The 20,405-nt window shown below is 48.2% G+C and overlaps 7 protein-coding genes across 7 annotated transcripts; 3 read left to right on the top strand and 4 right to left on the bottom strand.

The window, feature by feature from the left end:
- Window positions 1-1,060: 1,060 nt before the first annotated feature.
- Window positions 1,061-4,252, bottom strand: PFICI_05611 (uncharacterized protein; the record flags this gene model as incomplete). The annotated part of the gene is made up of 5 exons (XM_007834192.1): window positions 1,061-2,086; window positions 2,144-2,821; window positions 2,882-3,340; window positions 3,403-3,672; window positions 3,746-4,252. 5 exons carry the CDS (start codon window positions 4,250-4,252, stop codon window positions 1,061-1,063), a joined length of 2,940 nt encoding a protein of 979 aa, XP_007832383.1.
- A 6,879-nt stretch (window positions 4,253-11,131) lies between these two features.
- PFICI_05610 (uncharacterized protein) lies at window positions 11,132-13,759 on the bottom strand (the record flags this gene model as incomplete). Its single annotated transcript, XM_007834191.1, has 1 exon — window positions 11,132-13,759. One exon carries the CDS (start codon window positions 13,757-13,759, stop codon window positions 11,132-11,134), a length of 2,628 nt encoding a protein of 875 aa, XP_007832382.1.
- A 939-nt stretch (window positions 13,760-14,698) lies between these two features.
- PFICI_05609 (hypothetical protein C24B11.05) lies at window positions 14,699-15,609 on the top strand (the record flags this gene model as incomplete). Its single annotated transcript, XM_007834190.1, has 4 exons — window positions 14,699-14,757; window positions 14,811-14,839; window positions 14,902-15,363; window positions 15,443-15,609. The coding sequence occupies 4 exons, from the start codon at window positions 14,699-14,701 to the stop codon at window positions 15,607-15,609; spliced, it is 717 nt and encodes a 238-aa protein (XP_007832381.1).
- A 285-nt stretch (window positions 15,610-15,894) lies between these two features.
- PFICI_05608 (Mediator of RNA polymerase II transcription subunit 21) lies at window positions 15,895-16,447 on the bottom strand (the record flags this gene model as incomplete). The annotated part of the gene is made up of 3 exons (XM_007834189.1): window positions 15,895-16,154; window positions 16,227-16,341; window positions 16,406-16,447. 3 exons carry the CDS (start codon window positions 16,445-16,447, stop codon window positions 15,895-15,897), a joined length of 417 nt encoding a protein of 138 aa, XP_007832380.1.
- Window positions 16,448-16,849: 402 nt separating this feature from the next.
- On the top strand, window positions 16,850-17,563 carry PFICI_05607 (uncharacterized protein; the record flags this gene model as incomplete). The annotated part of the gene is made up of 1 exon (XM_007834188.1): window positions 16,850-17,563. One exon carries the CDS (start codon window positions 16,850-16,852, stop codon window positions 17,561-17,563), a length of 714 nt encoding a protein of 237 aa, XP_007832379.1.
- A 545-nt stretch (window positions 17,564-18,108) lies between these two features.
- Window positions 18,109-19,041, top strand: PFICI_05606 (uncharacterized protein; the record flags this gene model as incomplete). The annotated part of the gene is made up of 4 exons (XM_007834187.1): window positions 18,109-18,145; window positions 18,198-18,262; window positions 18,319-18,634; window positions 18,797-19,041. The coding sequence occupies 4 exons, from the start codon at window positions 18,109-18,111 to the stop codon at window positions 19,039-19,041; spliced, it is 663 nt and encodes a 220-aa protein (XP_007832378.1).
- A 627-nt stretch (window positions 19,042-19,668) lies between these two features.
- Window positions 19,669-20,232, bottom strand: PFICI_05605 (uncharacterized protein; the record flags this gene model as incomplete). The annotated part of the gene is made up of 1 exon (XM_007834186.1): window positions 19,669-20,232. One exon carries the CDS (start codon window positions 20,230-20,232, stop codon window positions 19,669-19,671), a length of 564 nt encoding a protein of 187 aa, XP_007832377.1.
- Window positions 20,233-20,405: the final 173 nt, after the last annotated feature.

Raw genomic sequence — 20,405 nt, 5'->3', positions numbered from 1 at the left:
GGTCGTTAGTATTTTTTTTTTTTTTGGTCCAAATGCACTACAACTTATACCGCTAGGTAATCTAGGTAAGTACCTACAGAGGCTTGTCCCTTCTGGTCCCAGTCAAAACTACAAAAGACCTAAGAGGGTAGGTAGTAGGTAATGTGAGGCTTGTTCAAATACCATACTTGGTCGGCAAATTGAAGGGAGGGCGGGCGGACGGACGACTGCAACATCTCCATACGCCGTAAGAAATTCACCATGAATGATCAAGAAGCAACAAAAAATCGCTGAAGAAGGACATTTTAGGCGCTCAGGGTATCTCTGCTTCATCATTTCTCAAATATCGTACACAATCCAACAACCACCATTCAGTCTATCCCCGATGAGATAGATCATCATAACCGCCAAACCCCTCCACATCATCCATGCCCGCAACAATTTCCCCGTCCTGTCCCTCAGCCTCGCCCAAGAGACTTACAGCAGAACTTCAAGCCGTCTTTCCTCGTTTTACTGGAGAGAAGTCTCCTTCATTCGGGGACTCGAGGGTTCGAGTTTTTCCTTGTGATTTTTTTTTTCTTGGGTATACCATGAGCCACGTGTGTTGTATGCTCACAAATATTTGAAAATGCCAAAAGACTTGCAAACAACGGTGAAAGGAGAGAAGCGGAAAAATTGAATTCCTATAGATGAACGCCGGTGTATAACGCAACAGCACCGCAACTTCACGTGGTATCTTTGCCGTGTATGACTTTTGCTTTTTGTGGTATCATCCGAGTACGCTTTCGCCGACTCGGTCTTGCGAACGCCAATTCCCCCCTTCCTGAGCAGCTCGTGGTATCATAGATGTCGGTTCGTAGATATAGCATAAGTCAATCTGCGCGCAGCAGTGTCTGGCTGCCCTGGGGAATCGAAACCAAGAGAAAGATAACGACCAAAATGAAAAGAGGAATGAGAAAAAAACAAAAACGCAAAGCAACAATTGGAAACCGACCAATGCAAATTCATGGACCGGGTATTTTGACGCCAGGGTATATCCAGCCAGAGGCTATTGCACGTAGAGCATCTAAAAGATGAGAATCTAACGGAAAGGTCCGCCAATGGGACCGGGGTATCCAGAATGTGTTGAATGAGAAGTGGAAGGCCGGCCACTGTCACCAGAACCGCGTGGGCCGTGTCGGGGCGTGATATCGCCGCCGCTGTGCAGAATGCTGGGAGGCGTCAATTTGGTGTCGAAGCCATTGCCAAAGTGGCGGTTCGACCAAGGGTTGTTGTCGTCGTCTGGAAGATTGACGCCACTATCGTTCCAGGGGTTTCGATCAGCATTGAAGCTTCGGGTTGACTCGATGGAGATCAAAGACGACTTTGAAACATTGGCTGAGCCCTTGAACAGGGTGTTCACAGAGTGTGAACTGTTCTTTCTGCGATCCAGGGAAGAAAGAAGCTGAGCTGGCTTGCGAAGCTTCTCGAGCAGTGTGGTGCTGCGAGATTGAATCTCCTCACCAAATGCTGGCTTGGTGGGCGAGTCTGTTCCCATTGGTGCTGGCGCATGCTGAAGTAGCTTCGAGTCAAAGTACTGGAGCGACTCCTCGAAGGAATCGGACTTGGGACGAGGAATGGCACCCTTGACTACCGTGGGCTCAACACTGGCTTTAGCAAACTGATTCTGCAGGAAGTCAATTGCATCACGTAGACCACCGGTATTGTTGCGTGTGAGCTTCCACTTCAAGGTTACGGTGCGACCTCCATCCTCGGTTTTCTCCTCGGGATTCTCATGAACCTCTACTGTGACTTCATGCTGAGCCTTCAATTTGGTAACGAGCTCGTTGACAAACTCTGGCGACTCGAGGAACTTGACTAAAGCCGGTGTGCGGACAAGAACAAGCTCGTGAGTTTCAGGTACCATGCCCAAGAACTCGTCCGCGCAAAGGGGCACCTGCCACTCGGGTCCGGTTACAGTCACCTCATCGCTTGCTTGTTCAGTGCTCGGGAAAACAAACTTGCAGTTCCACTTCTTCTCGAGTTCTTCGATTTCAGGCAAGCGGGCGATGAGCTGACGGTGGTACAGCCGATCCACGTGTACAACTTGAGAAGTGAACTCGGAGTGCTGTGATGCAAAATTAGCTGACAACACAAAACCAGTTGGATTTTGTCCTCTACTTACAGCACGATCCACCATGTCCAAAATCTCGGACTTGACCAGTTCGAGATTCTGGGCATTACGGGCGGGAGTTCTGCAGATGACATTGTCAACTTTGACGTCGTCGTCCTCACGATTGACGCCACCACGATCCATGGCATTGGAAAATTTGACAAACACAGAGTGCTTCTTCATGATACGCTGGATATGTTGTCCGCCGATTCCGATGATGCGCTTGTGATATTGGTCGGGCACGTGAAAGGAGATGGATGCGGGCATCTCTTGCTCAACAAGTCCCAGACCTTGCTTCATGGCCTCGTAGTTTGGTGCAATGACATCGATATCGAAGTTGTATTCTCTGAAACTGTCGAAGATGATCTGTACGTTGCTCTGGGTCATGATCTTGTTGATTTTTCCATTCTTCTTTCCGGAAACAAACTCCTTGTGCTCGTTGGCGAGCTCGATCTTGACCCTGATCTGGTGCGGCGTCGAATACACAAACTTGATTGTTGCCAAGACTTGCAATGCAGCCTTCACTGCGTCATCAGAGCCCGTGACAGTAAAGGTCGACTTGTCAAAGGAGATGTCGGCATCGGAATTGGCACAGATATCTCCCAGTACTGTACGAATGTCTTGAGGACTGGGAAGCTGAGAAACATTAGGTTGCTGGATCCACCAAGTCGCAAAGTAGTATTGACCAGCCTATTATAAGGTTAGAAAGAGGTTCTCTATCGAGTCTCCAAGGTCGACAAAAATACATACCAAATGCATGATATCCTTCATGCTGCGTTCAATCTGTAGACCCTCGACACCCTGAACACGGATTGTGTTACGTTGGGAAGCTAGAGGGGGAAACATGACGTATGTGCCATTGCTTTCCATGATCTTGCGCACTTTATCCATGCGTCCAAGGAGAACCATGTCAATCTTTGATGGTGGAGCGACAGAATCTTTCAGGAATAAATTCGTGCGTGTGACAAGCTCATGAATCTTACGCTTGGCCAGTTCAATACCTTGGGGGTTCTCTCCTGTGATATAAATCTCATTCGGATCACGCCGCTGTGCCATGGGTGGGCAGTAGCGGTAGGGCTGCGCAAATGGAGGAAAGTAGATGGCAGTGTTGGTGGCCGATTCAATGAGCTTGATGTTTTTCCTCGATCTTCCACAAATGATTGGGTGCATGGAGCTCTCAATACGCATAACATCAACTGTACGACCAAGCTGTGCGCAAGAGGTTAGTGATTCTCAAGAGGTGACTTTGGGGGTTGCGGCAATAAACGCACCAGCTTATCAATAAAGATCAGCACCTGGGTTTTGGCATGCTCAGAGGATTCAGCATCGCCGTAGATGGCTACTCTCCATCTCTGGTCGCGTATCACTTCCACATCCCCATTCAGGACATCCATCATGGGGGTAAGCTTTGGACCAAGGATGAAGATGTCAACTCCGCAGAACTTTGCAAAGGTGTCCAGGGCGTCTGTGACCTGCTTCATAAGCACACCGGCCTTGGTGTCCACCACAAGACCGTATTCAACGTCGACTGTGGTACATCGCTGCAGGAAAGTTCTTAGCTCATGTTCATTATCCAATTGAGAAGCAATGCATCGAGGATCTGGACATCCATACCAGAGCAAGAGGGGTATCATTTAAAATGGTTTCACGGCTTTTGTGGACGAGTTCCGGTGGGCCTGAAAGACAGACGGTGGTGACCTGCGACTTTGCACGGCTGGGAGTGGTCGAGACAACATAGGCCTCGATTGGTAACGGTCCTTTGGTGAGGTCGGCACACATGTTGCGGAGGTTGGTTACATTCTGCGCGTGGACTGGAAGGTCGTAGACGGGCACGTCATCGGGGGCGTCTCCGGGATGCGTCCATCGCTCAACGGAATCGCCGGTGGCATGCAGAATCTCTTCCGTGTTGGGCCCTGCCAGATCGGAAGCAAAGGGAACATTGAAGGCGTAGTGAATCGTAGAATCGGCGGCGGGCGAAGGACTCAAGGGCGAAGCTCCCGAGGCAGCCGTCTTCTGATGGGGGTTGAGAACGGACGAGACGCCCATGTTCGGTCTCGGCGACATGCCAAAGTTTGGGCTCATCCTCTCAGGCCAGTGACGCATATTGGCGAGTTTTTGCATATTGAAGTGCAGACGCGCTCTTGATGTTGTCACTGCCAACAACGTACGGGGAGGTGGGTATCAATCACGTAGGACTCCAGATTCGCGGTTGTGGGGTTTTTGCTGGGGGTCGAGGAGGATAGAAGAGAGAGAGAGAGCGCGCGAAAAGAGGAAAAAGAAGGGAAAGGAAAAGGAAGGGAGGAAGGAAGGAAAACGAAGGTGACCTCGTAAAACTCTTCCTGCCTACGAAAAAATAACACCTCTACTACGGGATAGCGGAGAGAGGTGAGGTGAGGTTTAAGGTAATGGAGATGTGGTGAGAGGAGGACAGAAGGAGGGTGGACGACGAAATGGCTGCACAAGAGAATGAATGGGACGGAGACGAGTCTGTCTGACGGGTGCGAGTCTGGCTGGTCTGGCTGGTGAGAAGAGTGGACGTCGGGTCGAGTGCCGGGGTTCCAGACGTTCAGCAGGTAGGTAGGTAGCAGCCGTAGTGTACGGTACTGTGGCCTGGTAGGTACAGACAGAAGCGGGCCCAGCCCAGCCAGCGAACGAGCGAGAGAGCGACAGTGGGCTGGTGTGAGTTGGTAGGTGCGCTCATGTTTGCTGAGCGTACTTCGTACTTACCTGCAGCTAGGTACTATTGAACTACATTGCCTACGATACCTACCTTGATATTTGTACATGTCCAGTCTACTGTCTATTACCTGAATATGACTACCTTACCTATTGCCTGCTTTCCAAGTTTTCTTCTTCCTTTATGATACTCACCATCTACACATACTACCTCTGCCTGAATCGCCAATTCTTTTTTTTTTCACTTGTGATACCTGGACTAACCGGGGGGGGGCTCACTTGGTGCGAATGTGCGCCCTCTTCATGCAGTGCTTGTGGCTAAGTGCTCACTGTGCTGCAGGCTGGCCGGCTTAGCAGGCACAGGGCCGCCAGGGCTCGAACCAGAGGATCGAAACAGGGTCGCCAATGGGGTAGCAGCACGCCTCAAGACCTGCCCCCCACATGGCCCACACATGCATTTGATCCATTGGGACTTGTCCCCATTCATTGATCGCTGGATCTGTTGTTCGTCTCCAACTGCCAGCTTGCCAGCAATGGTGATGGACAGAGACTTCGAACGCATACCCGACGTTGCCAGGGTTTTGCAGATCGGGCTTTGATATTGCACATATCCCACCCATCGTTGCGGCAAAAGTAAAGCATATGTAGTTCAAGATTTGCCGACCGTTATCTACCGTTTGACGCGCCACTCGTTGTTTATGCCTGGCCTAAGAAACCAAGCTTGCAGCTTGGGTTGCTCCCCACCTCTACCTAAGGTAGCCAACCTTAGCCGTCGACTGTTCTGCATGACTACTACCTACGTTCACATTGAATTGCTTCCCTTACCTTCCAACCTACATGTCGCGCGTGATCGTACCTCCAGCAAGAAGATGTGGTCAAGGTAAATAAGTCGGTAGGATACAGCATGCTCGTGTGTACTCAGCTGTGAAGGTCTGCCAACTACCTACCTGCCTACTACTAGGTATGTACTGCTCACAATATTCGACATCTACTTTTAGGTACGGTAAAATGATTATTTGCTACTTTGCCGATGTCTAATAAAAGCTAGACTAAATCAAGATGGCACCATCTCTTTCATGCTTGCTCGCCCGACAGGGCCCAACCGGAACGGATTCCTAGCACTCAGCACTTCCAAGATTGTTTTCCGTGTGTACCTCATGTACCTATCTTCGTCATTTGTAATCTCATCAATCGATCCATACATCAGATCTGGGCTTCTAGGTACGCTTTCTCGAAGCTTGCCAGTATTTATGTTAACTGGGGCCAGGTTGATAGCTACTGCTTTTTTTTTTGTAACTACAAACTGGTGATCAACAGCATTAATCCCTAGAGCTGACTTTGCGCCCTCTGCATGGCTTTGGCTTGCTAACCAGCAGGCTCACTGGCGAGCTACGCCTTACTAGCGGGAAGGGGGTTTCAACTACATTTATCTAGGCCCTATAGCGAGTTTCCCGAGCGGGTGACGGCTCGACTCGCTCACCGGCCGTCAGCTACTTCGCTGATGACCTCGCATACTAAATACTTGAATGGATACATTCTTTACTACGACGACAGCACAGTATGCATGGAGCGGGATCGTCGTCGGCCTCGGGTTTCGGGAGACAACTGCACATGCTTGCGCGTTTCCGCTGACCTACGCACATTGCGTCAAGGGTCATTCAATTCTACGTACCTATTTCCAAGCTACGGACCGGACGGACAGTCAACCCAAAAAAAGACCCCGTTACACCTGAACACATGTTCGGTGAATCCTTGCTTCCTCGACCCGGACCGCAAAGTCTACTGTGTACGCGCCTATGACTGTGTTTCTTTCTTGCAGAGGCATCTTTCATTTTAATCCTTAATGATCCAATGTTCCAGGCATCTTCTTCTTCTTCTTCTGCCTCTGCCAAGGGTCCGTGGTTTGATGGGGATTTCAAGCGCAAAGTTGTTATGCAAATCTCCAGCGTCACGGTCACAGGGCTAACAGGGGTCATGTCCAGCGATGGCATGTTTTATTTCCCCAAAAAGTTGGTTATTTCGAAATGAGAACAAATCAAGCATCATTCAGCGCCGAAATTGACAGTCCGACATAGCCACCGGCCTGTCTGGTGAGCGAGTCTTCTGAATAAGATCTTCGTACCTCAGAGTTCCAAATATTCTCCAGTTTTCTTTTGTCTGTACAGTACGGAAGTACGTGCTTACCACATTCTGGTCCATTCCGATCTGGTCGGTAGGCATTGAGGCGGTTTCCTGGTCGCGGCGCGAAGCGAGTCGTGCCATTCTATTCATGTCAGCTCTCTTGTTGCTGCCAGCTGTCGCGTGCCCTAGTACAAAAGAGCTCCTCGCCTGTGCGTAGTCTCAGGTCTAGACAACAACGATATATTGAAGATCTTTCCAGGTCGGAGCATTTTGTGAGCTTCTCACTTACGGCCCATTCAGAAACGGTTTGTCCCAACCACACTGGACGGGTTTGGGTGAGCCAGGTAAGCCTTTTTGGGCCCATTTCTACCGACACGTACCGAGTCTCAAACTTCAGACGCAATCCGACCCGGCATGTTTCTTCTTTGCTAAGAAGCTATAGATGTCGCTCCCAAAAGTCTTGAGCAAGCCCATTTTTTAACGAAATATGGTCAGCTGCAGCCAGCTGCAGCCAATCAAATAGCTGGCATTAGATTACTATAGAATAACATAATCGCTATTATAGTTCAATAGAAACCCCAACTCAGCTGTAGTTAACTTATTACCGGAATCCTCCTAGTCCACCGCATCGTCGTTGACTTTAATTATTATCTTTTTTTTTCCTTTTTAGGACTTTTTAGTTAATTCCTGGCTTATTAGGGCGCGGGGTTTTACCCTCTTTATACTCGTTTCCTCCCTTTAATCGTATAATTTCTTATATATAATATAGGATTCTTTTAATTTATTTACGCACTAACTTTATATCCAACTCTTTTTATACCTATTTTTAGCGTTTTATAGCTTCCTTTTTATTAGTCGGTGGTCCTTTTTCGGAAATAATACGTTTTATATAGAATTATAAAGGCTTTATAGCGTTTAAATCTGGTGAGTTCTTAGGCTATAGCAGCTTAAACATACCTAATATATTATATGTGCGTTAGTTAAATTAATGCTTATAAGCAGGGGCACCGTTTTTTTAGATAATTATACCCTTCCTTTTTATTTTAAATTTATCCCGAAAAGGAAATAACTTTAGCAATAAAACCTTTTAGCGATACCTATATTAGTCGATTCCTCCTTTCCTAATGCGAGATAACCTCCTTATTATGGCTTTATACTTCTATATAAGTGTCTTTTTAGGTTTATTCTTTAAGCCTATACCTGCCATAATAAAATTCCGTTCGAATTCCTTTTTTATAATTAGCTTAAGCTTTTAATTCTATATTTCCACCTATTTTATAAACTTCCTTTTTTGGATAGCAGTCTCTTTATTTTAATAATAATAAGGGCCTATAGCGTTTTAGCTAAACGCGCCTTAAAATATAAACTCGCTATAGCCCTTTTAACGGGGCCGTATATAAATCTTAGTAAATGCCTCTTTTAAAGTGCGCCAAACTCTATAGCCACCTTTTCTTTAACTAATTATAACACTGGTTTCATCGGACTATATAACCTTTTTCTAATTTTTTATAATTTAGTATTCGTGCTTTTTTGCAAATTGCAACCTTGCTTCTATTATTTTTAGTATTAAACCCGGCTTTCTTATAGGCTTCGTTTTATGAAAATTTAAGGCTTTAAAAGTCCTTTATATAATTGTATAGGAAACGTTAATATCGAATTATTTTTTAAATTCTAAAGCTATAACCTCATAGCTTTTTTCTCGGCTATAGCGATTTTTCCGGATTATAAAAGTAATTTGATTAGATAACTCCTCGCCTTATTTTTTAGGCCTACCGGATCGGGGGGCGTCTTTTAATTACTTAAGCTTAATTTAAATAATTTAATTAAATGGATTAAAGCTACGATTTATAGCTTTACGGTATATTTTGTTAATTATTAATACCGGGAATACTTTTTTGCCAGCTTTATTAAATCTAAATTTGTCAAAAATTTATGAAGCTAACTAATTAAAAAACGGGGATTTTAAAAAAACTATTATAAACTTATTAGCTATATTTATATAGGAGTAAATAATAATAGTTAACTAATTATTAATTATTATTATAATAAAATTAGTAAAAATAGAGGATAGGTGGATTATATAAATTTGTGTAATAAAATTAACTATATAAAGTGCGTTAATTATTAAAATATTAGTTAATTAGCAATTTAAAACTATATAATCTAATTAATTTAATTAATTAAAGCTACGGATTCTATTATATTAACTTATTTATAATAATCTTAATTATAATATATCTGCCGACGATATATTAGTCAATAAAACCACGTATAAGTGGGTGTTTTTATATATCAATGCTTAAAGTAGGCTAAAATTGCGGTAAGATTACAGCTGCAGATAAGCTGCCAGCTGGTGAACAGGTGTGGGCCTGCCAGATGGGCAAAAGTGGGCTTGCTCAAGACTTTTGGGAGCGACCTCCGTAGTGCCCGAGCACTCCGTGGAGCTCTTTCTCCCCTAAACATGTGCTGCGCCCCCAACGCCTGCTGAAGGTTTGAACCGGATACAAGACCGATTCGGAGGCCACTTGGCAATCCAATCCCATGTGCCCACCAAAAAGAGACCAGACATAACTTCTGGCCTTTCGACTGAGCTGAGCTTGGAGGAGACCCACTGCAGCAGCCGGTTTAACGCCCGCGCGAAGTTGCGCTCGTGGGAGCTACCCGGATTCACAATGTCGTTTTGGAATAGGATCATCGACAAATTTGATTGAGCTGTCCAGGGAGGTGTATGTGTGTGTAGGTGTGTGTGTGTGTGTCTTATAATAAAATATGCACGTCAATAGCAAACTCCGTCTGGGCAGCGTTGGCGGTCGTCTGAAGTTTAACATTGGCTACTTTGCTCTCCCCATCCTCCCTCAATCTCAGACTTGCCCTTCCTAAGACATTCAAGACCGTCTTCGAAAAAGGCATGTCCACAGGCAAGGAACATTGCACATATGCCCAACGCCGGTTCAATCTGCTACCCCTCTTTGGCTAGATTTGTCGAGACAGAATCATGCGGGGGAACACTCTGTTTTCCCATACGTAAAGCCCAACTGGCTAGCCGGACTAGTAACTCCTGCTGCTCCAAAGCAAGACCCCCATTTCTCAATATAGGTTTAAAAAGACAGGAAAGTATTTGTATGGAGTGCTTGCTGCTCGGGTCAGTAGCTCCCCTTTGCAGCTATCTGCCGCATGCGGAATGAACCGCAAGTGGAATGAACCGCAAGTTTGTAGGAGCCACGTTATCTGCAGAGTAGAGCTGGGGGTGTCAGTTCATAACTCCATATCAAAGCATGTGTGTAAATATAGGCCGAGGGGATTATAGGGCTGGTCGCCCCTCCCACTCCCCAAAAGAGGAAACAAAAGAAAAAGAGCACATATGCTTGCCATGTCGATCTCCCAGAAGCTTGGCGGTGCAATGCAGTGCCAATGATACTTCAAATTGGACCATCTGCAGGAATGGGAAGTACTGTGTACGTAGGCAACTCGAAAACGGGACGATCACGGCTGTATGGGGTTCTTATGTTTTCTTTTCTCTTTCGGATTATAATGAAGTCAACATATACAGTGCAGCACCATCCCGCTTCTTATTGCGGTGATTGAACAACCCACCTCAGCCGCTGAGTGAGCACTTGGATATTTATACATACATCATGCGTGTTTGCGTAAACCCCTCCCTCCGGGTCGGCCAGGTAAATTTGCTTTCTTTGAACGGCTTGCGTCCTATTCGGACGTTTGGTATCGAATGTTACTCTGCTGTCCATTTTCACCTCCTTGGCACATATATGACACGCAGCTGGAAAAGAATGATGCGCCGATCTTCTTTAGCCCACATGGCCAAGATCTGCAGTAATCTCTTGACCTTCAAAACGACAAGAACTGTAGCTCCGATGTCACTTGTATACAAGAGATAAGACTTTTTTTTTTTATTTTTTTTTTTTTTTTTTACACTACGTTTGTGGCTTCAGTGCGATAATTGTAGCTATCATATGAAGGGAAAATCGCTCCAATGATCACGAATGCGATTCTTCCTATACACGTATTGCCCTACGAGACTCGTAGGCTAGGAACCGTCGATGGCTGCAGCGATAGTAGTTCTGATGAAAAGTAACTTGATATTGGTTCCGCCAGGCACTGTCATCTGGCCTACTTCCTCCTCACCAATTATATAATAGCAAATCATGACCTGTGTCCCTCGACGCTAATGTAATGTTGTCTTTCTCATCGGTAGACTTCCCTGAGACCATCTTCATAAATAATTTCTCGCTGCACAGTACGCGGCTGATCGATGTACTGCATCTCATCTTCCCTCAATACTGGACGGTTTTCATAATACCGCTCTACAGGCCGCACACTATATTCGCGGCGAGGCGGCTCCTGCTCAAAAGCCGGTCTGCTACTATACTCCCGATACACAGGAATGGGCACCTCGCGCCGAACCTCGGGATGTGTACTTGTGGCGTAGTCCCGAACAGCCGCATCTGGCCGAACACTGGCTACCCTAGCTGGATATTCATATCGATTTTGCTCAGGAGGACGAACAGTGGAGGCTCTAATGCCATATTCTGGCACAAACTCCTGTTGCGCTCGGCCCTCGCTCCGATAATGCAGAAGCTCCTGCGGTGCTGACGGCGTTGGTGCCGGGCGCGCCGAGTATTCTCGCTGCCTATACTCGCGATAGTCTGGGACACCATATTCAGGCTGTGTGATGATGCGACGCGCTGCTTGAAGGGGCGAAGCACGTCTGTAAAGGACTCCATCTCGTTCAAAAGTGTCGGGGCCCGGCATGCGTGTCGAAGAACGGAGAGGTGCTTGCTCATAGATGATATCGGCTTCAGCCAATCTGCTGGGCGGTGCCGCAGAGTACCGCGATACTGATGGCGGAGGACGAGGGGGTTCCATGTACTCACGGCCAAACTCATCACGAAAGATATGCGTGGGAGGTCGCGGCGGTGCCATTCCAGACTGGCGGGCTTCCACCATGATTGGGGAACGAGACCGTGCCCGATCAACAACTGGTCGCACACTCATGCGCCCTTCACGTCGAAACGCTGATGGTTCCCGATATACAGGCTCTGCCATTGAATAGGTTGCCGAGCGCATTGGTCGAACCTCGCCAGCACCATGTGGAGAGGCATAGGTAGGGGATTGCGCCCGCCGGATGTATTGCACACGACTTTCAGGCCGCCGCTCTTCATACACTGGACGGTCGACCCATTGACTGCCAGGAACTGCAGAATAACGCACCTCGGTAGGATAAGGGTTGTATACGCTCTCGTACTCCCTAGGATGGGCGGAAACATCTTCAATCACTCTTACAGGCACAGGTTGAGCGTTGCGAGAGTTGTCGTCATAGTCAAGTGCAGCCTGAGTTTGGGCAAGGGGCCGTTGACGTTTCTGTGGTCTCGCAAACTGAGGCGAGGTCAGGGGGGAAGGCGACCTAGGCTCAGGTTTGATGATTGGAGAGACTGGACGGTCTGTGGATCGTGTCTCAGCAGCCTTGCGTTTATTCTTCTTTTTGTTCTTTTTCTTGCCTCCCTTCTCACCCTGCGGGGAGCTTTCTGGGCTGGTTCCATTTCCTTGTTCTAATCGCAAAGCTGCAACAGGAGCAGGCGCCCCTTGTAGGATGCTAATTTCTGGTTCAACAGCAGACTGCTGGTGACGGGCCAGAGCGAGAGGCGACACATGCGATGGCTGAGGTGCGTAAGGAGAGAGATCGTGAGCGCGCACCAGAGGTTCCCCAAAGCCATATCTGTTATTCTGAGGGGGAGGAAGGGTAGCTTGGAGCCTGTTGTAATCAGCACGGCGCTCGAGGTCTGCATCCCCAGAGTTGCCCGATCTACTGGTAGTGCCACTGCCATTAGAACTGATGACCTGTGCATGGAGCTCGTCTGCGCCGGGGCGCAGCCCCAAGCTGACAGTGTCGATGTCGTAAGTGGGAGAATATCTCGAGTCGTGGGCGTTGGACGTGTCTTGAAGCAATGTGTTTGGGCCGGTGTATGTTCCATTACCTGCCTTTGGGGCACCAGACATGTGGGGTTGCTCGGCTCTGGACAAGAAGGGCGATGGAACCAGTGTGTGGTCGTGAGTAGCCTTTGGCTCGGAAACATCGGCTCGAGTTTGAACAGACGTAGCATTTTGCACAGGTACTCCTGCCGTCGGGGCTTGAGCTTGAGGACGGGGTTCGGGCTCGGGCGTATCATGCTGGCTCGAGTAAAAAGTGTTGTCGTCGAATGAATCACTTGATACAGAAGGAGCATTAGCAACCAAGTCGGTCTCTGTTAGCGGTGGAGCAGTCGCCTGCACAAGTGTGAGGGCTTTGGCGAGAATGTCGGACAGGTCAAGATCTGCCGCCTGCTCGTTGGATTTACTCGCAGCACGTTGTGCTTCTATTTCTTCTCTCAGAGACCTCTCCAAGCGCTGCCTCTGCAAATGCAGCTCAGCCTTAATAAGCTCATCTGACTTGGTCAATAATAATGGGTCGATCTGAGTTTTGCTCGAAGGCAATGGCCTTGGCGCAGTATCAGATGGCTTGGTAACTGGTACAACAATAGCCGGCTGCTGTGAATTTGCCTTGAACGATTTTAAATTGCTGGAAACAAAAACATTTTGCTCGTTCCGCGAGCTTGTAGTTGCGCTGGCAGAGTTTTGTGCCGTAGGCTGTTGGGTACCTTGAGCAGCTTTCGCACCGCCGGCGGGTGCTGGGATCTTGATACGAGGATGATGGCCGGACAGAATATCGTCGCGAAACTTTACAATCCTATGGTACTCTTTCATCTCAAGCAGCCCGTCGGTGGTAGCCAGAGCGCTTGTCGGCATCGACATTGTCGTGATGCTAGTCTGCGCCATGATCAATGAAGGATTAGCAAGAAGGGGATCATTCAAGATGAACGTCCTCGAGAACCATCAAAGTGCAGTGCAATTTATGTGATTACAAGGAAAAAGAAATCAACAGGTAATATGAAAACAATCCGGCGCTGTGCTGTGGCCGTGTGCTTGCTATGCGCGTACGTCACCGACGATGATTAGGAGAATGGGAAGGGAGAGGACCGACGTGTCGCATCACCAACGCGGAAGCTTTTTATTGCACGAGAAACGAGCGGCAGATTTGGATCCACTCTGGTAGCTGCTGCTAAAATTCGAGGCTCTGCCCGCAGGTTGAGCGAGGCATATGCAAACCAACACAACTTCCACGGCTAAGAAAAAAATTTGTGGCGCCAGGCCAGGTGCCAGGTGCTTCTTCAATGTTGCGTTAGCCGCCTGACCCCACTAATAAAAATCCGAGACCTCTGCAACTTGAACGCCCTCGGTCTCAATAGTGCAGCGATGTTCGGCAGCGCACGTACAAACGTTGCAGTCGAAACCTCTTGCCGGTGACTCAGCAAAAAGCAATATCAATAAACCAATGCTAAACCAGACCTAGATATATATTCTTGTCAATTACATGACCTTTTTTTTTTTTTTCCAATGAGATGATAACTTCAAACCACGGATCTGAACAATTGTATCGCAAGACAGGGCGAAGCATCTATACACTAAGTATAAAAGAGGAGAGTCATACATAAACTGGTACCTACATCGTACCTTACCTACAAGGTAGACAGCCCGACTCGAAGACCCCACGCATTCCCAGTCAGACCTCACCGACGCCACCCAATACTCTGGGGCACATCTTCATTTTCTACTCTATTTGCACTATAATATCTTTCTTTGAACAATACCGAGTACACATTGACCAAAAGCGTACTTTCCTATCTCGTTGAAGAATACCTTTTCAAGTTCGATACAATGGGATCACAAACAGAAACGCCAAATGGCTCACGCCAGGATTTACCAGTTCTCTTCTTGTCAGTATGCCGGAACAATAGAATAGCCTTCATAACTAACAAGATTCGTACAGCGATATTGACAACTGTTTATATCCCAAGAGTCGGTCTCTCATTTGAAATACTGTACCGCTTTCTGGCGATTTATACTGACAGGAAAATCAGGCGCCAAAGTCCATGACCTCATGGCAGACCTGATAGATCAGTACTTTGCAAAGCACCTCGGCCTGGGCGAAGAAGAAGCTATCCGGCTGCACAAGGAGTACTATCAAAACTACGGACTGGCCATTGAGGGACTCGTCCGCCACCACCAGATCGACCCCTTGGAGTACAATGCAAAGGTGGACGATGCACTCCCCCTGGAAGGCATCATCAAGCCAAACCCGCAACTGCGTAAGATGCTCGAGGATATCGACACCAGCAAGGTGAGGCTCTGGCTGCTGACAAATGCCTATGTCAACCATGCCAAGAGGGTCGTCAAGCTGCTCGGTATAGAGGACCTGTTCGAGGGCTTGACGTATTGCGACTATTCGTCGATCCCAATCATATGCAAGCCTCACAAGGACATGTTTGCCAAAGCAATGAGAGAAGCAGGTGTACAGCGCAACCAGGACTGCTACTTTGTCGGTGCGTGCCCCCGCAGATATGAATTATTTTCTTTATTTCTTCATCGACGCATAGCCGTGAAAATTGACAAGAAATGCAGACGACAACTACGGCAACTGCAAAGGCGCAAAAGAGCTTGGCTGGACGGCAGTACACCTCGTTGAGGAGGGTGTCAAGGTCCCAAGGACGCAAGCATCACAATACCAGATTCGACACCTGGAAGAACTGCGCAACGTCTTTCCTCAGTTCTTCAAATCTGAAAGCTAAGCTACATATTTCCTTAGACAGCTTTATTGTGGCAGTCTAGAAGTTATTGGATTCGAGCAGCTGGCATGCAATAGATGGCGTTGGAGGGACATGCATACGAATTGCGGCGACGACAGCCGTTACTGCATGAGTAGATGATAGAAGCGAATTGTCAATCAATGATGATTAAATCAATTTCCAATTTTAAATCTCAAATTGCCTTGAAAAATGCTTTCCGAATGCGCCTGTTCCCCCGGGTATCATGCTGTCGCTATGCTCATTGTTGTTTCTTGGTCATCCTGCTCTTCATGGACGGCGGATACTCCTAATAACCTCGTCCAGCTTGTTCTTGATGGCTGTGCGCTCGCCCATTGCCTCGAGACGCTGCGCCTCGGCAATCTTGAGCTCTTCCTCGAGCTCCTTGATGTTGCGCTCTTGGTCCTGCTCGCTGTTGTCCAGACCAGGCAGTATTGAGATTAAATACTCAATCTGCTGTTCCTTGGTGATGAGGTCTTGGGCGAGCTCGATTTGATTGGCCTTGAATACGTCTGATGGATGGGGGTCGACTACGTTTTTCGCGGTGTTAAAATAGCTCTACAAGAAGGGCTGTGACAGGTGTACAGGTACGAGGGGCTTACCCTCCTGTTGATCAGGTGTCTTGGTGGAAGGCCGGACCTCGTCGTTTGGCCCCAGGGTCTGGAGGTTGTGATGCTGGTTGATGTAGTGGATGCATGCGACAAACTGCTGCGCCAACTAGAAGTTGCGTGATGTCAGTCAAACGACGGTATGTATCCTCGAGAAAAGCGTATCATCTTACCTGGTCAACAGCGTCTTGTAATTGAGTCAGTCTGTCTCCCATATTCACCACTTCCAGCTGGGGCTCAGTACACAGATAGGTACAGAAGAGGAGACGTGATGAGACTTGGAGGTTGCTTTGTTGGGTGTGTTCTGCCTCGGGGTTGATCGTTGCGGTGGAATTTGTCTAAGGTTGCATTAGGCACGTTGTAGGCACCTGGTTATGGCACCTACCCGCTAGCCTGCTTGGTCGCGGGAGCAGCCTTGATTGGCCAGAGCTCCCTTGAGCAGATTGACAGGGAGGACAATCTCGACAATCCCAAGGCCTCAGAAAAAAAAAGGTTGCGTCTCGTTGACTCAATGCCGCATTGTTCTCTCATTTGATAATCTTCACTCAACCGATAGACAATCATACGAGATGAGACTGCACTCTAAAATCCGATGGTCGTCTCCGTCAACGCAAACAATGATAAAACAATGCACTTCTAAGCTGGTTCGCCAGCAACGACAATTGTATCAACAGTTTCGTGCCTATTCAAGCGAGGTGGAAACGCAACCATCAGACTCCCTACCAAGTTTAAGATATCCCGACTCAATCAATAAGGATCACTACGACTTGCCGAGCTATGTAGCATACGCTGAGCGGATAGGACTTGACACCAGCACCACGACCTATGTTGGCACTCACTACGAGTACACAGTGGCCGCATCCCTCAAGAGATTCGGTTTCGAGCTACGGCGGGTTGGAGGTGCTGGCGATTATGGCATTGATCTTTTAGGTTCTTGGTCTGTTCCGTCCACACCGCAACCCCTGCGTGTTCTGCTGCAGTGTAAAGCTTCTTCAGCAACCTCAAAGGCGAGAATTGGGCCTGCCACAATCCGCGAGCTCGAAGGTGCTTTTGTCGGCGCGCCTCCTGGCTGGCGCGGGAGCAATGTCTTAGGGCTACTCGTGACGCAGAAAGCAGCGACAAAGGGCGTGGTAGACTCTCTTGGACGCAGTCGCTGGCCAATGGGATTCATCTCTTGCCTATCTGATGGGAGCGTCCAACAGATGATATGGAACGCCAAGGCAGAAGAAGAAGGGCTCGCGGGCCTTGGAGTTGCTGTTCGCCGTTCAACGACTAGAGCGCAGCAAGAGTTGATGCTTACTTGGAAAGGGCAACCCGCAATGCTTGACTGATTTGAGTAAACATATCCAAGACTTTCGAGGGCCCTGCCGACAAGAAGAAAAACAAGACCAGCTTCAGATAAGCCGACGCCGTCTTTGTAGAAATGACCGCGCGTCTGACGATCTGCTCATGGACTTAACGACATTATGGTGCTGACGAAGTCCGAATTCTCCGCGCGGGTGCGACTATAATCAAGTGTGGGTCCGGGCGTCAAGTCTTCTAATTGGACAAACACCATTTGAGTTAAATGCAACCCCTAAGCGTTTATATTCCATGGCCTTTTATGATTACCAAGCCACATGTCTGCAGGGAAGAAAGGTCTTTTTCTTATGAGATCACTTTGATTATCAAGATTGGAGGAATTGCTCCTCTCCAATAGAGGGGCTATGGGATGGCTGCGAAGCTCGTCAATCGATTCTTCATGGTTATTTAAACCAGCTCTCCCTCGTCCCCAGACAACTGTCATGACACAGATCATCATAAATCGAGCCAAACACTGCACAAGCCAATACTTCAGCTATCTATCAAGAGAGTCACAGACGCAAATACCTACACAATGTCTGACCTGAAGCCCATCACTCTTCACGGCCACTGTATGGGACATATTCCACCTTGAAAACTACATTTACTGATGAGTTTGTCTAGTCCGAAGTGCCAACCCATGGAAGGTTGTCCAAATCCTAGAGGAGTTGGATCTTCCATATAACCACGTAATTGCACCCCCCTTTCATTTCATCGGCTCAATCGGCTCACACGTTTGCTGTAGATTTTCGTGGACATGAGCACCGTCAAACAAGAGCCATACACCAAGATAAATCCCAATGGTCGTCTCCCAGCCATTGAAGACCCCAACACTGGTATCACTCTTTGGGAGTCGGGCGCCATCATCGAATACCTGATTGAAACCTATGACAAGGACCACAAGATCAGCTCCACTTCGCTCCCTGAAAAATTCTTGGAAAAGCAGTACCTTCACTTCCAAATGTCTGGTCAAGGTCCTTACTATGGACAGTGGGCGTGGTTCAAGTTGTTCCACAAGGAACAGGTGCCAAGCGCACTTGATCGCTATGAGGAGCAAACACGTAAGCATTTCTCAAGTTTTATATCACTGAAACGGTTGAGTATTCTATCAAATGCTTGCGTTTGTTGAAGCCTAGACTTGATCTCTTGAGATGGCAGATCATAGTGGCGACTTCAGTACATCCTCTTATCGGCAAGAACCTTTGCTAACCGTTGTCAAATAGTGCGAGTGATGGGAGTTCTGGATAACATTCTCGAAGGCAAGGAGTATCTGGTCGGCAACAAGGCCTCATATGCGGACCTGTCCTTTATCGCATGGGAGTCGACCATTCACATGTTCTTTGCTGACCGCATGGACCAAATCAAGGCGTACAAGAATTACTGGGCCTGGTATGAGAGACTTACTGCTCGACCAGCTACCAAGAAGGTCTTCAAGTTGAGACAAGAGGCTACCGCCCAGAATTCATAGTGCGACGCGCAAATCGGGTAATTGCATGTGAAATCTAGCTGAAAATGAATAGGAACTTGTAGTTATAAATGCAGAATTGAGATGCTTAATTTCAACTGAACTTCTTCGAGTATATACAATCAACATGGTGTGCTAACGCTGTAGCTGCTCCTCGTCATATACTTCGGTTTGCACGACTAATACAGTTGGCCTGAAAAAGCCCTCTGCCTAAGACATCATCCTAAATGACTTGTCCAAGTTGTCTTGTATTGCCATAGCAGTCCTGGGCCTTACCAAGCGCTGCCAAAATCGGCGAAAGTCGAATTTGCCCCCGGTCGCAAGCAATCCCGGAAAGATGACTACCACACGACCCGAAACATCACGGCGACCTTCGACCACTTGAACCTGTACATTTGTCGCAAGGATAATGGTTGTTCCAATGTCATGCTGCATCATTCGGCCGCGAGATCTCGTGAACACGCTTTGAAAACAATGAACCAAGAATCTGGCGAAACCATGCCCAACAGTACGCATCCCCAGTCAAAAAAATACCAGGGCATTGTCCTTGGGAGTAAAAAGGAGTCCCTCGACCAGCCACCCAATACACATGGCATGGACTTGGAAGATGGAGCGCCATGAGCACGAACCTCAGTCTTCCCACATGGCAAGCTTGGCCTTTTCCGCGTCCTCCTTTCTCTTCTTCTCCTCCTCCTTCTCGGCCTCGCGGCGCTTGCGCTCCTTGTCGCGCAGGGCCCGGTCGTAGGCCCGCTGCTCGTCCGTCAGCCGCGGGGCTTTGACGCCCAGGGCACTGGCAATCATGCGCCGGGCCACGGCGTCGGTCTTTTCTGGCCGCTTCCGGCCGTCTTCTGGAGACCCGGGGCCCGATGATCCTCCTGCACCTCCCATCATTGACTTCCATGATGCGTCTGCATTGTATGAGGGTGTGCTGGGCGTCGGTGGGGGCGCGGCAAAGCCAGAGGACTGGGCTGGGGTTGATGGGTTGTAGGTGGGTGGTTTTGGCCTCTCATCTCCTCTATCTTCTTGTGGCTCTTCTTTTCTTGCTCCTTCTCCTTCGTCCTCGGAGGATTCGTCTTCCCAAGAGTCGGCGACCGCTGGCTTCTTTGTCTTGGAAGCGGCGGGTTTTGTTTTCGATTGGTCGAGGGAAAGCTTGGATAAGGCTGCTGTTGCCCCAGAGCTGGAATCGCCGGCCATTGCTGTTGGGTCCGCGAGAGATGTCGTAAATATGCTAGGCGAGAGTACTATGGTGATATGTGCTGGGCTATTTGAGCTCCGTGTTTTGTAGCAATGTCAATGGCGTGGTTTGCTGCCAGCAGCTCAAGGATCGTAGACTGAGAGTTGGGCAATGGTATTCTGGAACCAGAGGA

The sequence above is a fragment of the Pestalotiopsis fici genome, assembly GCF_000516985.1.
Source record: "Pestalotiopsis fici W106-1 unplaced genomic scaffold PFICI_Scf_3, whole genome shotgun sequence".
Classification (NCBI taxonomy): Eukaryota; Fungi; Ascomycota; class Sordariomycetes; order Amphisphaeriales; family Sporocadaceae; genus Pestalotiopsis; species Pestalotiopsis fici.
The sequence above is the reverse complement of the archived record's forward strand: the minus strand, read 5'-3'. Positions and strand labels throughout refer to the sequence as shown.